Source organism: Kryptolebias marmoratus, linkage group LG19, assembly GCF_001649575.2.
Source record: "Kryptolebias marmoratus isolate JLee-2015 linkage group LG19, ASM164957v2, whole genome shotgun sequence".
In the NCBI taxonomy this organism is placed as follows: domain Eukaryota; kingdom Metazoa; phylum Chordata; class Actinopteri; order Cyprinodontiformes; family Rivulidae; genus Kryptolebias; species Kryptolebias marmoratus.
This window is the reverse complement of record NC_051448.1, coordinates 15,501,312-15,519,197: the sequence shown is the minus strand read 5'-3', so window position 1 is coordinate 15,519,197 and position 17,886 is coordinate 15,501,312. Positions and strand designations below refer to the sequence as shown.

General features: G+C 46.5%; 1 protein-coding gene across 1 annotated transcript in view; it reads left to right on the top strand.

Annotated features, from left to right (window-relative positions):
* Window positions 1-17,886, top strand: part of LOC108231734 (bromo adjacent homology domain-containing 1 protein) — a 32,380-nt gene that overhangs the window by 9,996 nt on the left and 4,498 nt on the right. The window contains exons 2-5 of the mRNA XM_025004350.2: window positions 11,902-13,668; window positions 14,780-15,135; window positions 17,255-17,414; window positions 17,521-17,600. Coding sequence (XP_024860118.1) covers window positions 11,902-13,668; window positions 14,780-15,135; window positions 17,255-17,414; window positions 17,521-17,600 — 2,363 coding nt within the window. The remainder of the gene's footprint in view (window positions 1-11,901; window positions 13,669-14,779; window positions 15,136-17,254; window positions 17,415-17,520; window positions 17,601-17,886) is intronic.

The window sequence follows — 17,886 nt, the reverse complement described above, 5'->3', positions numbered from 1 at the left end:
GGGGGGGGGGGTTCAAAGAGTGACTGACAGCATGATAGATGGAGGCCCCGAGACGAGCGAGCGCGCGAGCCGCTCGGAGACTCCGCGCCGAGTCGCGATGATTGAGTGAAGGCGCGCAGGTGGCGGCCGGGCCGAGGCCGCGAGCCGCCTTTTACGAGCCCGTGTTTACTGCGGTCGACCGTTTGCCCCTGATATTATATATACACGACGCCAGCCCCGTTGTGAGCGGCGGCGCTCGGCTAACACGCACACACATCCACACACACACACAGGCACACACACCGTGAGACACACACACGCAGCCTCTCAGCCAGGCATCGCCCGCAGCCACGCTCTCCTTCCCACCGCTGCCTCCCCTCATTCATCTTTCATTAGCCCGGCTCACACAGGAGAAGCAGCCTCTACCTTCACCCCCCTCCCTCCCCTTCCCTCCCCTCCCTATCTAACCTCCTCGCCTATTTTCTCCTTCCGTCTTATCTTGGTGTCTCTCGTGCGTAATCTCTTTTGTTTGTCTCACTCGTGTCTTGCTTTGCAGCCTGTTATTTTGGATCTCCCTCCCTCCCCCCTCGTCTTTAACCCGCCTGTCACCGAGCCCGGCCGCATGCAGGGCTCGGAGCCTCCGGCCGCCTCACCTGGACGATTATTTATTGTTGATGCGTGTTTTGCGTGTGTGTGTGTGTGTGTCCGCCTGAAAGTTGAAGGTAGGCACGGGCCGGCGTGAGGTGCCCTGAGCCCAAATATCCCGGCTCATAAAAACAAAAACAACAAATGCATTTATTTGCTGTTATTGAAAAACAAATAAGCAACCACTGCTACTTCCGCTGCCTAAATGACATCACATATACCGTTTTGCAGGGCGTACTGGTAAAGTAATGCTAAAACATGTTCATTAATAGGCATTTTCATTTATATGAGGAGACAGGTGAGCACTTTTTATCTAAGATGGTGCTCAAGATCAAGACTGAAGTTTGAATTAATAAATGCTCAGAACAAAATGAGAGCTCTAACGTGTTAGGCTGTTTTATTTGTTGTTTATTTATTGTTTTAAAGGAATCGCACCTCCGTGCTGTTCTGATGCCTGATGTGAGTTAACTAGCTGGTTACCAGCCTCCTCAGCTAGCCTGCAGCGGCGGCGGCGGCGGCTCGTGTTTCAGCTGCTGACGTTGCTCGTGAGTCTTGTAGCTTGTCGCGAACGCTTGCTTTAAAGACGGCGTTGGCTTTAAAAGACAGACGGGTTGCTTCGCTGGTGGAGAAAGCCCCAACTGACCGGTTTATTCGCCACAGGATAAAATGTTTCCATCCGCCAAGGACGTCTCATTTTAATGGGCACAAAGGTTTAGAGGCAATATACGCCAGAATACGGCAGCTCAGGGCAACAGGTAGGACAGGGGGAGCGCTGCTTGGTGCGCCCATGTGAGCAGAGGAAGGGGAAATAAACAACAACAAAAACACACTGTTTTTCTGGAATCAATAAAACAGGAGGAATGGTACGATGGGAAACAAAAGGAGGGGTTCGAGACGATAATCGGCCCATGACTTGTAGAAACGATGGAAGGCATGCTGCCTGATGTGTTGCTGCAGGTGTAAAAACAGGCCGAAGGGGTTTTTGTAGCCCCCCCTCTTTTTTTTAAACTGTTGCTGTGATTTTTTTCTTAATTCCTTTTAACTTGTAAGCAGTCCAAAAAAAAAAAAAAAAGTGATGCTTCCATGTCAGATATGTTAATTAAATAGGTAGAAGCAGCAATGAAAGAAGTGTTTGGAGCTTTTTAATCGAAAAGGGTTTGTGCAAAAAGATTGCCTCTTAAAAATTATACACGAACGGCCACAGCCTAACGTTTGTTCTTTGAGTTTTCACAAGATAATAGAGGAAAATGTTGGTATCTGAAGGCCCAGCCGTCCCTGAAGGAATGCATATCACCCGCTGCTGTCTAAGGTCGTCTTGTGTCGAGGGGTGATGGCGTTGTAGCGTTTTTGGTCAAATCTTGGAAATGATGCGGTGCCAGTGCTCAGAGCACGCGTTGAGGACGAGTCTCAGCTACTACCACACACACGTTTTAGCTCAACGTCTGTGTTGCTACGGTTGATTAGCTGTGGAGGCCATCTTGGATTCAGGTAGGCTCCAAATGTCAGTAAGCTTCAGTGACTACTCCGAGAGCTTCATTAGAGTGCGTTCAGCGTTTCATGAGATATTTTGCTAACAGACAGACACAGTCAACTGCAGTTATTGGCTGCCGGTGTGTGTAAGATCGTATGAAGCGTAGCCATTTTTGTGTTTCCTAATGTCATTTGTCTGTGGCGGCCCTCTCCGACGACCACTTCCTGAAAGTCTCTGAAACTCGTTCAGTGGTTCATGAAATGTTTTGCTAACGCTACAGACAAATTACAGGAGCGAAAACACTGCTGCCTTTTGCCTTCGATGGCTTACAAAAAAAAAAAAAAAAGTTTCATTTTTGGAAGCAACATTAACACGTTTTGCTTCAGTCCTTCATTTTATTGTACACTCTTTCATTTACACCCTACTCCCGTCACTAGTTTTATTAGTTTTTATTTTATGTTTTATTCTACGAAATAAAATAGCCAGGATTAGATTAATACACTCTGTCTCCACTGTAGATATAGCAAGATGTTAGGCTGTGTTACAACTTACCCCTCTGTGAACATTTTTTTTTTGTTTCTCGAGCTTTCGCTAACACTTGCAATAAAACGGTTCAACGTTTTCAAGCTGTGCCATTTTTGTTCGACAATAGGACAGGTATTATTAAAACATAAGATTGGATTCAGTAGCTCTCACATAAAACTCATTACTGGGGAAAAAAAACAAACAAAAAAAAAAACCAGGACAGCAGCAAATGGAGTTTTTATGCTCTGCCGAAACGCCGTTTCTCGAACACATCTCTACAAATTCGTGGCCCGACTGTCAGGGAAATTTGCAGGATGTTGTCTTCGTTTAATGTCTCACACACACCGGTCCCCTGCAGACTCACTGTGATTTATTAGGGTTTACATCTGTTTATTATTGCTGCTTGTCTGCTGGTTCATATATAACCGTGGGTTTAAGAAGCTCGACACACTGAAGCTGTTGTCGACCTCTACGAGAAGTCACAAAGTCGGCTCTCAGTGACGAAAAATTTGCATCATTTTGTTCTTGTAGCGGCTTCGTCCGCCAAGCGTTGTGTGATTGGGTCAGAAGTTGTTGTGGGCGTGTTTATGAGCTTTAACGGAGTCATTTTGCTTCTGATGCTCCGCTGAGAAGCAGCTGGAGGCTGTTAGAAAACACAGCCGTCTTTACAGCTATTCCAGCAAAACTTCGAAACCTTTGAACTTACAAAGACCACGTGAAGACACAGGCAGCTCTTTGTGGATGGGACCGTCTCAGTCGGTTTGATAAACACGTCTGGTTGTGGTAAGGGAAGCTAAAATTCTGTACAATGACAGGAAAGTTGAGAGGCCGGTGGCAAGAAACCTGTTTTAACGCTGTAGGAGGAGGGAGGAGCTTCTTGGGAGTTCTGATCCGAGTGTCTCGTGGCCGATGAGAAGTGTGTGCAAAAAGGAACGTCTCGCAACCACGTGACCGCGAAACGACTTCTTGTGCGCTCGACACACGGAGAGCAACAAATGGCGCCTCGTCGCCGCTGGGGTGAAAGCCAACAAACGGGACGCGACAGCGACGGCAGCGTTGCGAATCGCGACTTGTCGCCAAGAAACTTGATTGGTTATGAAATTGGAGGGATTTTGACATCTTCAAAGCAGTTCGTGTCAGACAGGGCAATGATGAAGAGTCAGAAGGTTTTACTGGAACAGAAATCTTGCTGTTAAGTCTCCTCTACAAAATAAAAAAGACAATTTTGGTTTCAACCTCAAGGCTGATCCAGACAAATTCACTGCATTAAACGGCATGTGATATAGGAAAGTCAACCACAGCTAAAATGATGCTTTCCTCCATGTTGGAAGTGATCACAGACTGCAGCGTGCAGCATGCTCTCCGCTTGCTGCTTGGTTTTAGTGCCAATCAAAACTTTGTTTTGTCGTGCACGAGCTTGAAATTTCGCATGCACGAATTTCGCCGGTCGCTCGGCTGGAGGAGGGCGAGCGATTGTCGTCTCGTCGTACGAGTTCCACAGGAACCCATTATTGAGTAGGCTGGAGCCTTAAGCCTCCCCTCAGACCCTCAGATAAAGTTTAACATATTTTCTCTGCATTGTTGACTTTCTGGACGTTTGGATTGGTTTGCCAACCAATAAACCACCTGTTTCCGACACAACAAAGACACATATTTTCATATTTTGACTATGAAGCAAATCAGTTAAGGTCACTTAAACCACAAACACTGACGCTCTCCTTTGGATTAACTGTCGCAGTTCTTCCTGACCTCAGTTAAACTGAGCCTCTCCTCTTTTTTTGAGGCCTGCACAAAGAGGCCCGTTCCCCACTTTGAAGAGCCTCTGATCCATAACGATGTGCCCTGTAATTCATTATCAGGTTTTGAAGTTCAGGGTTTGAACCTGCAGCCAGCTGGGACCTGCGTTTCGGTTTTCTTGCTCCGGGCTTCCGCTTTCCGGTCTAAAAATGTGCACGTTAAATTAAGACCGGCGAGTCCGAGTTAAACACAGGTGCGATCGCCGGTTCGGCTGTTCTGAACTTCGTTTCAGCCTCCCGAGAGCGTCTGAGTCACCGGCAGACGGGGCACCTCTCGGGATAAAACCCACATTATGGATAGATGGAATCACAATGTAAATCTACAAAAGAACTAAAACCACATGAGAAGAAAAAAAAGAAAAGGAAAAAGTCCATCGTTTTGCTTTTAGAATTGCCATACCAACGCAATAGTTGAGTAAGAATGTACATTTTGTGTTTTCCGCTTTTAAACATCATTATTCATTCCTGTCGCTTGGCAACATTTAGCTCCACAGGAGTTGTAATCTGTAGTAGAAATTTTTCCTTTACCAGTGTCGGTCGCCACGAACAGAATGTGCTGCTAAAACTGCGCGACCATGAGATTACAGATCGGTCTGTCAGACACACACACACACACACACACACACACACACACACACAGATCACATTTCTCTCACTGCCGTCACAGATTTGATATCTTTCTCACTACTTCGCTCTTTTCTTCTCACTGTAATCCCCCCCCACGGTTACTTTCTTGGTAGTTTATTTGGATTTCTCCCAGAAACGGATCTTTGGTGGCAGGCATCTGTCCTCATTAATTAGGCTGCCGGTCAATTAGACGAGCCGAGCTGGGGTTTGGTGAAACAGTGGAGCTGCCTCGTCTCCTCAGCCGGTCAGAGGACAAAAAACACTTACAGCCTGCCACTGGAAGGAGGGCGATAATGTTTTTTCCATGTGTGTGTTTGTGTGTCTGTTAGCAAACTATCTCATTAACCAGTGGACAGATTTTAAAGACATGCTGAGAAAATAATAACTTTCGTCACTTCTGCAAGTGATTACCTTTGCTGATGCAGATATTTCATTGATCCTAATCGATACTGATATTTACTTTAATCAGTTTAACATCAGATTTTGATGCCATGCGTATATCATCACCCCTCCTCTGTTTAGTCACTTATCAGATCCTTTAATTTGAAATGTACTGCGAGTTAGGACACTTGGGCTCAGTTTTTTCACTGCAGAGGTTTTATACAAACGTAAACTATATGTAAAAAAACAGAACATTTAAAAAAAACACTTTTTGGTACTTTTTAGACTATTTATTAGTTAGTTTTTGAATGTAGAATTATCATTTTTAGTCATTTTTGTGATTCCATCTTGCTTTTTTCTTTCTACCCACAGTATTCTCCTAAGATTTTTATTCCTCTTTCCTTCATTTTGTGTCTTTTTTTTTTCTGCTTTTATGCCCCCTGAATCCACCGGAGCACAACGATAACATCGTTTTCAGCGCGCGCGTCCTGATATGATCGAATCCATCTGGCTTGGATGTGAAAACAGAGGTCTTGAGAAACAGTGCAAGTCTGAGCACAGCAGAGTTGAGTCCTGGTGCGTTTGATGCCCTGAGAGCTTCTAATGCTCTGCTTTCCAACCAATTAGAGACAGAGCGCGGGGTCATTGATCTTCCCATAAATGTGAAATTACTTCCTGAGGATCACCAGAGCCCAACTGTGGTTAAAAAGCTAAATTGCATTTTGGTCAGAAAGCTGCCACACGAGATAATATCTTAAAGGTCAAACCCTGAAATATTAACCTTTGCACATGGCTCAAAAGGGGGCTGTTCTCATGGTTTAAAGACGCGATTAAAGCTTGTTGACTGCGTCGGTTTCATGCTGGAATTAAAGGCCTAGCAAAGCGGTCCCCGGCTGGTTTTGCACCGGGGACCGCTTTCAAACGAGGCGACTTCTCCATAAACCAGCGGGGATGGAAAAACAAAAAGTTCTCCAGCTAAGTTAGTTTTGTTTTACTCATTTTTGCCAGCCTTGCAGGTTTGCTGGGGCTTGAAAAATACCTGCGACTGAGTCAAGCACAGGAAAGAGGTTCTTTTTCAAAATAAAATACCCTTCAGTCCAATGTATATAAAATATTTACATAATTTTTTTTAAAGAAAGGTTTTTATTCCTTCTGTTCAGCCCAGTGTCACATGACCCGGTACCGGTCTTTGGACTGGCCTAGTTTTAAAGGAATGCATATCGCCCGCCGCCTTTCATGCCAAAGTTTTAGACTAAGATCCTCTTATGATGAAAAGTTATAGCCCATTAGGTCCAACCCTGTAAATGACAGGATGTGTGATTTAATCATCTGTTGAATTATGTTTTGGGAATGACTCTCGGCTACTAACGCACTAAATTTGAGTAAAATTAGCCGAGTTATAGCCATTTTTGTGTTTGCTGAAGCTGCTTATAATATAGGTATTTGCTAACAGACAGACAGGGTTCACATCAACACTGTGTAGGGCACAGGTGTCAAACTCTGTTCCTCGGGGGCCGCTCTCCTGCATGTTTTAGACGTGTTCTTGCTTTAAAACACGTGCTTTAAATGGATGACTTGTTGCCGTGCTCCTGGAGAACTTGATGATTTGGTGAGGAGCTAATCAAACCATTTGAATCAGGTGTGTTGGAGCAGAAAAACCTAAAACCTCCAGGACAGCGGCCCTCAAAGCCTGGAGTTTGACACCCCTGGTGTTGGGGATGAAGCTTAGCGACTACCTCACCACATTTTAGCTGAATATCCACAAAAATGGATGAGGAGTAGCCAGCTTTGTGTTTCCCACAGGACAGCTGGCTGTGGTGTCCAACTTTAACTCGTAGATGTCCATCCAGCGATCGCTTTCCGAGAGTTTCATTAAGTCGTCGTCCGCTGGGTCATGAGATATTTTGCTAACGCTCCACACAAACAAACAGACACAGGCGCAGGCAGAAACATCGGTCCCGTTGCTGGTTGTGCAGTAAATATTGACTGATATGGAAGAGTCGCTTTAAAACACCATAAAATGCTGATCACCGCTAATTCAGCTGCTTTGGATCATTTCTCTGATGGCTTTTACGAGGATGTTTTACACGTTTTGTCCATAAAAAAAAATATGTGAAGTTCATTCTTAAGGAGTGCCTTCGGAGGACAGCTGAACTAACCACATGTTCCCTGAGAGCTGCAGCCTCACTGTGACGCTGCAGACAGGCACACGAACGTGCTCGCGGCCCGACTCGCAGGCTGATCGCAACGAAGCCGTTTGTGAAACCGGCGCTAATTTTGGGCGAGACGGGAGGAGTGCAACACACGGTCTAAATTTGCTTTTTTTTTTTTTTTTTTTTAAAACAACCTGGTTGCAGGAACCCCGCAGCTGAACGTGTTGCTGTTTGCTTTCACTTCCTCCGTGCGGCACAAGCCCAGTCAGATCGGGGCAGACAGACTCCGGCGTGTTTGAAGAGTCTCGTCAGCCTTCGACAGGTAAAGAGTTGTCGGTTTAGCTGAAGTTTTGAGCCCCGGATGGGTTTATTGTGCCGAGGAATCAATCACCAACCACCGAGCTTTGCAGTGAGCGGGAAGTTTTGGCCAAATCATCTCCACAGAATAGATTAAAAAGCTTTAAAAAAAAAACAAAAAAACACACAATTCAGGTTCACCGTAAACTGATCCCACAATGGGAACAATCTTATTACCACCTGCCACCATGAAAGGCAGCCGATCGTGTAATTGCCCAAGTCTGTGCGTGTGTGTGTGTTGGTTCATTTCTCTATTAGCAAAATATCTCCCGAGCCTGTCGACAGGTTTTAATTTGAACCTTTCAGACAGTAATCATCATCTACAACCTTTGGAGTCGAGCCAGTTCAGGACAGTCGGCCTTAGCAAACACAAAAGTTGCTGTAACTCCACCAGCTTTGCAGATATTGAGCTGAACTTTGGCGTGGTGGTAGCTGAGAGTCATCTCTAACACGCTCTGAGCTCGAACTGATCTTTGTTTTGAACGTTGGTGTAAACTTTGTTGATGTGCATTCCTTCGGGGAACGTTAGTTTCATTGTTTTACATGGTGTAGGACGGTAAATGTCTGTTTAAGTTGGAATACAAGAGGAAGCAGAATAAGGCTGAGTACCACGGTTTACTCCTGACTTCTTCCTGCTCTTATGTGTTTGAGCTTTTTACGCCAAAAGGAAGGGTGTCCTGATCCTTTTTTGTAATGCATAGTGAAGTGGGGATAGTTGGGAGGGGCACGCTGTGAAGCAAATGGGCATGAACGCACCGCATTTACCTGTTTTCTGTGTTCAGATATTTTTACAGTCTCAAAAGGCGCTGCGATGTTTCGTCTGATGGATCCCAAAAGTGTTTTTTCAGTTAAAGATAATTTACCGTCACAACCAGCACTATAACTTTCACTCTGTTGTCTTTAACAAGCGTAGACCCGGTGTTCTCGGATGCTTTTGATGTTTCTCTTTTCTTTAGTGTAGCTTTTAGGTCGTTGGAGGTCAGAGATTGACAGAGCCCAAAATCAGCAGCGGAGAGGGAGGGAGAGGGGGAGAGTTAATTGCCCCTGAGCCTCGTTACGTGTGCTTGTTGTTCATTCCCCGGACTTGACGACGTCACCGTGCGTAATGCCTCCCGAGCAGCTCGTTTGGCACCACCCGGGACGGAGTATCTGCCTCCACAGCCGCGGTGTAAATAGGGGCAACAAGTGTTGCATTTGCGTACATTATTCAGACAAATCTGTTCTGAACCGGGCTGCAGGCGAACCTGATCAGTATACCCTCTCTAAAACAGTTATAAATATGTAAATAAGGACAAGGAGTTTATTCACTTTAAAGGCAGTTTACAGCCGGCTTGTCTTCATTATTTCACAGTCACTTAATTGAGGCTGCCCTCTTTTCCGTGAACGAAAACAACCGACTGAAACAAATAGAAATGTAATAAATGTCTCATCCCTAGTTCCTGCTTTCCTCTGAGCTCACCTCTTCTTCCGTGGTCATAATTATCTTTGAGCGCTCAACTTTGGCGAGAGCCCGTTGACGTCGACGCACGCCACAAGTTCGGCTGTTTTTGTTTGGTAACATTTTGCTTTTAAGCCAGATAAATATATTTAAAAAATTGGTAAGCTAGGTAGAAGACGTGTGTCTAAATGATGGCATGAGAAAACAAAAGAAAAACAAGTGTTTATGGTATGAAATTACCTGAATTACGACGGCGTATTAGTGCCATTGTAGATAAGAAAAAATTTTTAAAATTTGTTAAGAAAAAAAAATCAGAAATTTCCAAGTTTTTTTCTAGAAAATTTCTGAAATTAATCTCAGAATTTCTGAGTTTTTTTGCAGAAATTTACTCCTACTTTTTTTTTTTCTATCCACAATTCCACTAATACGCTGTCGTACCCGAATAGATCCAATAATGAGTCAATGTAAAATTGTTTGATAGTATTTAGCAGGGGTGTCCAATCCTGGTCCTCGAGGGCCACCATCCTGCATGTTTTCCTTGTTTCCCTGCTCCAACACACCTGATTCAGTGGTTAAATCACCTCTTCATGTTCTGCAGAAGCCTGTTAATCACCCATTGATTCAAATCAGATGTGTTGGAGCAGAGAAACAAGTAAAACCTGCAGGATGGTGGCCCTAGAGGACCAGGATTGGAGCCCACTAGTCTTTAGGCATCTCATTCGACAGGTGGACTCTCTAGCTGTGATTTCCGTCTACCTTTACCGAACAATGAAGGCATGAACCGTTCTAAAAGTTGTCTATGCTGCGAATTTCCCTGTGAGCTTGGTAAGCGTTTTAGCTGACACTCAAGCTGTTTCCCGCTAATTGAGTTTCCCGCCTATAATGTTAAACATGCGTTTAGCCTGCGTGTCAGTTTGCCTTATTTTATCTTCATTCAGACAAAATGTTAGAAGAAAGATTTGTTTTGTTTTATTTTATTTTTTTTGCATTCCCTTATCAGACCAAACAACTGGCCTTAACCAGCTGTAAGTTGCACAAAATGTGCGCGCTGAGTGACAACGCAACTTTGGTCTCTTAAGTGCCACATACAGAAGTCATTTGAATGGGGATGTGTGTGTGTGTGTGTGTTTGGGGTTGGGGGGGGGGTCTCAAACAGGCTTTCAATAGCCAGAGCTCTCCATAAAATAAAGTAAACGATCAGAAAACGTTTCTCACGAAGCATCCTTATGCGTCCGACCACATGTCGCTGCTCTGTTCACGTGTTTTTGTCTTGGTTTCCTTTACACTGTGTCTCAGGACAAAAAAAAAATCCTTTTATCTTTGCCTCGCTTAAAGCCACAGCGCAAAAAAAAAAAAAAAAGGTGTTTGAAACGAATACAGCAGCTTCAGCCCTGCCATCTGTCTGTGTTCGAGACGTTAAACACTTCAGCAGCTCGTCGTGGATCCAGCTGTAAAAAGTTCAGGTTTTCTGCAGGGGGGTTCTGTAGGAAGGTGGGGAGCAGTTAATATCTTACCTGTTGGACATCGCTCCTTTAACAACCTCAGTTTGAAGTTTGAAGAAATGAGGAGGAAATGAGGAGGAGACCCCGAAGCTGTTGTCTTCAAACAACGTCTGTCTAAAAACATTTTACAGCGGTTCGTTCAGTGGTTAGGGTTAGGGTTAGTTTTGTTATTTACCTCCAATACTGTAGTTATTTGGTAATGCAGACGGCAGCGAGCTGTGACACTACAGCTGCAGCCTGAGACACTGTGACACACTCGTAATATTTTGTAAAATGAGCATTTTTCATGGAAGTTTTGAGATTGGAGTCGTTTTAAGATCTCGGACCATTTGCTCGCACCAGCCGTTCAGCTCATCGGTCCGATTAATCGAGTTAAACGTTATTTCTCCAAAATAAAGTCATTCAAAGCGCTATCTATTATAGACCAGATATCAGTTATCTGTAAAGTTCCCACCGAACCTCACTTCAGAAGAGCTGGAGCTCCACTTTAAGGCGCTGTGTGGTTCAAGGCCAGTATCTCAAAATGTCTCAAATGCTTGCGAGGCTTCTCGATTTCCTCGTGAGTTGTAGGGAACAGCAAAACAAATGACCTTCCAAAGCAGTCACAGAGCTGCGGCGAAAATCCAGAACCCTTTTTTAGTTCCCGTGAGCCAGAAAGTGCGAAAAAATGTGGGGTTGGCAATCAGTGAAACCAAATTGTGACTGACTGGAGACCAAAAATGAGAACTAATTGTGATCGCATTGAGACTCGATTGATATATAATTAAGAAACACTTTGGCTAAATTGTGAAAAGTGAATTTGCATGTCATTTGATGTAGAAGTGTCATAAGTACCAACTTAGATTCTAAGTGAAATTTTGCACTTTTTTTTTTTTACACAATTTTATGTCTTCAACTTGTCGCCAACGGTCCTCGCCAGGTGAAGTAGAAGCTTTACTGGCTGTTCTGTTGATGGACAGAGATTTGTTAGTGCATTTTTAATAGTCCCAAACTGGAGTTTTAACCACTCCGCTCTCCTTGTTTCCAGGATCTGCGCAGAAGCATGTGATGACTCACGCAAGGCGGACAGCTTCCCTCAGCCGGAACCCCAGCGGTGCTGAGTGGTGGGACAGCAGCCGTCCTTGGCCTCATGGTGGCGCCATGGGGGGCGACTGGCCTGAGCGTACGTTGCGGTTCGGCAGGACGAAGAAGATAAGTGGGAGCCTCAAACAAGAGAAGGTCATGGCTAAGGGCGCGAACAAGAAGAGAGACGGAGTCAAGAGAGCAGACAAGGGCAGAAAGCTGGACCGGAAGCAGGAAAAGAAACGGGACCGCAAGTTGTACCCTTTGCGAGGGAGGGCTGGGAATTCAGACGGGGAGGGGCTGAGCTGCCACGTTCTTCTGACGCGCTTGGAAGAAAGCTTACGCAAAAAAGAAAGGTCTAAACAAAGGGAGGGTAAAGCGCGCCACAAATCCAAAACAGGGAAAGGCAGAGGGAAGAAACAGTCAAAGTCGTCACCAAAAACCAAATTAAAGTCAAAGAGCCCAAGCTTTGCGGAGCGTTTCGGACTTGGAGACCTACAGCCACGCAAACGCAGGCTGGCCTCTCTCAATGCTGAAGCAGTGAACAGTCTGCTGCTCGAAAGACCCACTGACGCCCAGCCGGCCGCCAAGCAGGCCAGGAGACAGGAGGAGGCCGGGGACAGAGGGGCTTCTCCGGATTCGGGCAGAAGTGCCATCCCCGGAGGCCTCAAAGCTCCTCGAGAGAACGTTGGCAAAACCTCCACATCTGACAAACTCGACATGTGCCAAAGCTCCAAGCTGAGCAAGAAAGTTAAGCGAGGCGACGAGAGCATTTGGATGAGCCAGGAGCGTTTGGATGCCCCGGCACCCAGGCGGTTAGCTGGACTCAATGCCGCAGCGCTGCTAAAGTTAACGAGCTCCTCCGCTACCAGTAAGCAGCGAGCGAAGGCGACGCCCCCGGTAGCGGTCACGTCGGACTGCGCGGCCCCGGCTGCAGTCTCAACCCCAAAGCAGCACCACAGGGTCAAGCTCCACCATAAGGGGCGTTTACAGAAGTGGAGGGAGAAAAAAGCCCCTCTGCCGCCCGGTGGCTGCACAACCTGCAAGGAGAAGGTCGATTTCGAGCCCAAGGTTGAGTGGGAGACCGGCAGCTGCACCAATCACCTGACCAACCAGGGCTACCAGTCTCGTAGCATGCTCGCCTACCCACTGAAGCAAGTGAAGGAGGAGCAGCTGGAGACCGAACTGAGCCCGTACTACTGCTGTCCTACTGAGGGATCCGTGGAATACTGCCACCGCCTGGCCTACTTTCTCGGTCAGCAGCCCTACGGAGACTCCCAAGACCCGTCCCTGAAGTCAGCCATGACCCCCGTGAAGCCCGAGTGCCTTGTAACCTCGCCGTCACTCCCGCATTCCCACCCACACACGGCCCTCACCCTCAGCCCCCACGCGTGCCTGTGCACGGCCGACCACTGCTTCTCCAGCTACTACGTCCACATCGCCCACCCGGCACACGCCGGAGCGAACTCGGCGGCCCTGACCACGCGACCTCTCAACTTCACCTCCTCGGGCCTGTGCCCGAACCCCATCGCTGGCTCCAAGCTGCTGGGGCGGCAGGTGGGCCACCCCCCGGGGTTGGCGCACCCCGCCTACTGCAACTCGGTGGCGTCGCACTGTTACGGAGACGCCTGCGGGATCGGCGGCTACACCTACCGGGCGATGCCTCCCGTGGCGAGCAGGGGCTGCTCCTTCAGCGCGGGGTGCGCCGGATGCACACACGGCATCAAGACGGGTGAGTGGGACACGAACAACCTCTTACAGGGAGAGTCCGGTCATTGTTGAAATGATGTTCTGTCAGATGGCTATCAGTCGTTATCCGCCATGACATCCGGCGCATAATGGCTCCATTTGAGGCTGTTTTTCTGGTTTACACCATGTTAGTATGCAAATCTATGTATGATGAGGGGCTAACTGTTTGGCAATGACCAGATTGTCTCTTTAGTTACTTACTGAAGGCATTAAAATAGGTCTGTCAAAAGTAGGTATAGAAATGCATCGATATAATCTCATTTTTGCCATTTTAAAACCTTAGAAAGTGAATATCAGATACTCTTTTAAAGTTTGGACCAGCTCAGGAGGACGAGGGAGACATAGCTGAGCATCCTGGAATAATAATAATAATAGTAAATAAATAAATTCACAACTAAAACAACAGCGCTAATTTTTCAAGTGTTAATTAAATTGACAGAAATATGCAATTAATTGCAATTAAAAGAATTTTTTTTTTTTTTAATGATGAAGATCCAATAAGGAGAACCGCTGTTCTGTGGGCCGGTCACTGTTCCAAAACAGCTGAATTGAAGAAAGCTTTTATGGAACTGTGATGTTAATGTTTTGCAGATTTATTGTCGGCCTAATTGTTTGCGTTCCCAGTGTGTGTGTGTAAAATAAAGGCTTACTCAAACATCGTTGTCCAACATTGTTCAGCAAGACACAGACTAAAAACGGAGCTCCAGGCACTGAATAAATCATCTTTCTTGCCTCCGCATCCACGTATATGTTAGCTGAGGCTAATGAAGATTATTGATTCGAGGGTTAGATGCATCTTGTTGCTCTGCTCCTCGTCTCTTGAATGTTTTTGATGCCAGATGGGTTAAATGCTCTGCGGATAATTAGTCAAATGATCAAAAAATAAAAGCAGGTTGCATTTAAAATGCGCTTCGAGAGGATCTATATGGTCTGCTCGTTAAAGGTTTAGCAGCAGTGTTCGAACTCGCAAACATTAGCCACCATAAGACACAGATCATAGCAGGCTAAACAAGGCTCCGGCACAAAAAAAAAGAAGTGTTTTTTATAGTTTATGAGTTTAAGATTGTTAACTCGTTATTTTGTTTCTCCTCCAGAGGCGTACTCCTCCTCTCAGGGGGGTCACAGCCCCTCCCTCCTGGTTCCCCCCGCCATGCCCATCTCCAGCTGCCCTCTGTCCAGCGTGCCCACCTCCACACAGACTCAGACCCGCCTGCTGAGCCCCCTGTCTGGGCGGGACCAGCCCCAGGCCAGGTTGAAGCTGAAGAAATGCCCCCAGAGCACCAAGGTGTCCAACAGCGCCCTGTCCACGGGCCGCACGCAGCTCCTGGCCAAGCAGGTGGCGCCCGTGCCGACTATCAGCGGCAGCAAGCAGAAGAAGGTCAGCCGCCGGCGCGCCACCAACGGCTGGCGGCCTGTTGGGACGCCCACGGAGAGGGAGGTCTTCGTTGCGGTAGGTAATGTGCGGGAACATCTTTGCGGTGTGGAGATGAGCAGGAGGCTAATGTTCGCATTTAAAGGCTCCGGCACGCTCCACAAGACATCACAGAATCGGCTCATGGTCACGTGGTTGCAAAATGTTTGTTTTCACACACACCTTTCATCGTCCATGAGACACTCGGATCAGAACTCCTCCTTCCTCCTCCTACAGCGTCAAAACGGCTTCTCAACTTTCCTGTCCTCGTACAGATTGTTGCTTCCTTTATCCGACCAGACGTGTTTATTAAGCCGACTGAGACGGTCCACGCCATTTGGTATTTGCAAACGTGTCCCTTCGCCGCCCGGCTGAGGTGCACTTCCTCCCGGTCACCACAGCCACGAAGAGCCGCCCGTGTCTCTGCGGTCTTTAGAAGCTCACAGGTTTCTAAGTTTTGCTGGAACAGCCGTAAAGACGGCTGTGTTTTCTGACAGCCTCCGGCTGCTTCTCAGCGCAGCAGCAGAAGCAAAATGACTATTAAAGCTCATAAACACGCCCACAACATCTTCTGACCAATCACACGACACAACACGAAAGTCCGTTTCTCTGTCCATTACAGCTTGTGTTTTTTCTCAGGAAACTCAGTGGAGCTGGTTACCTGTTATCTGATGACCTAGCTGTGGTGGGAGCAGTAATTTTAGTGCCAAACGAGGCTTTTCACACAGCGACGCTCGTACGTAAACTTAAAAAGGGGAAATTCCTCTCAAATTACATTGGGAAAAAAGGAACAAAGCGACAGAGGGGGAAACGTCTACATCCGTTTATTCAGCTCTCCAGCTCTTCATTCTTAAACACCTTACAGGTAATTCATTCATTCAGCGAACGTGACTGACTCAGCTGAAACCTCCACGTGGAGACGGGCCGCTCCAGGTGCTGTGGTTCTCAAACTGTGGGTCATTACAGGGGGGAGCGTGGGAATTCCTAATATTTATTTTATTTATTTCAATTTCAGGGCCTAGAAGTTTTCTAGCACAGCTAGTGTTTGGACGGTGTTGACACTGTGGTGGACCTTAAGGAAACACACTGCGTGTTTGCCCGGATTTAAAGGCGTCTCTTTAAATCTGGGACGAACCGTCGGAGCGATTGTGGTCGAACTCCCTGCTTTCACGGCCGGATCTGAGCGGGGACATGTCATTGTAAAAAAAAAAAAAATCAAGGAGATGGACGATGTCTTGCTGTTGGAATTACAGCGAGGTGCAGGAGATAAATAAGGAACACCTGTCTGAGGGATGAAGTTTTAATAGAATCAGTATCACCCGTTGAAACGTGAGACTCCAGTCATGTAAGCCACCCGAGGTTTTTAAAGGGAAAAGGCGACGATTATCACAGCGCCGAGAAATCACTCTCAGAAACAGCGTGAGCGGAGAATAAAACGTTGAGCCACAAACACTGTGGTAAAATGAAATCAGCCCTCACTAATGAAAGGGACTCAGTGTTTCTGCCAAATACCAGTTCCTGCTTTTCATTTCAGAACAGATTGAACTGTTCTTCTTTGTAAAAAAATATATACTCCACCAGAGACGCAGTCTCGCTGCAGCTTTCAGTGCTGGGATACCATCAAGCCTCTTTCTGTTTCTGATTGTTGGCTTTTTGTGCACAGATTGAACTTTATTGTTATGGTTCTAAAAGGACGACGGCGCATTTATGCTTCATCGCGGCCTATTTTTGAATAATCAGAGGCTGACGGAGCAGTCTGTTTTAATCCTTTTAGCAATATGTCGTTCTTCTTCTTAATTTTGAGGGGAATAAAAAAACCAACACACTCCAAATTGCAATCTGGAGACAAAAAGTCACAAAAATAGTTGCATTTTTGACACAATAACTAAGAGAGATTTTCAAATGCTTGCATCAACCTGGAGCTTTTTCTTTTAATCTCTGTTCCCCAACTCTTGTTTGACTTGACTCACGTCGTTTTAGTCTTTCTGAGCCGAGGAAAATGTTTCTTTCAACCAAGAAAAGGGCGTCTCGGCACAAAAAGTTTCAGAACCGGCAAGGCCAACGGTTGCTCTTTTCAGCAATTCCCCTTTTTTTGCCATTAAAAAAAAGGGATTTCCAACCGTCTTAAATGTCACGTTTGGACGCTCTCTCCTCGCAGGGCGAGGACGAGGCGGCCGTGCGGCAGTGCTTCGAGGGAGTCGAGAGGGACGGCGAGGTGATCCGCGTCCGGGACACCGTGCTGCTGCGATCTGGCCCCAGGAAGAAATCCCTCCCGTACGTTGCCAAGATATCGGCGCTCTGGGAGGACCCCAAAACAGGTGAACGAGACGAGGACCGGCGCGGTGGGTTTTTGGCTGGCTGGCTGGCAGGGACATGCGGGGGAGAGGGAAAAGTCTTGTTTAGCTTTCTGTCTGTCTTCCTCAGGAGAGCTGATGATGAGCCTTTTTTGGTACTACAGACCTGAGCACACCCAGGGAGGCCGGGATCCCAGCGCACACTGTGAGGTGAGGCTCCAACGGACTGCGGCTAAGAGTTAATTTTCCCCCCCGGGGGGGCGGGGGGGGTAAACGGCAGCTGCGCGGGCTTCGGTAACGGCACTAAAAGCAGCCTGCGAGCGTGACAAATACACGCTGAAACAGTATCTCGGAGTATACAGGTGCTGGTCATAAAATTAGAATATCATGAAAAAGTAGATTGATTTCAGTAATTCCATTTAAAAAGTGAAACTTGTATATTATATTCATACATTACATACAAACTCATATATTTCAAATGTTTAGTTCGTTTAAT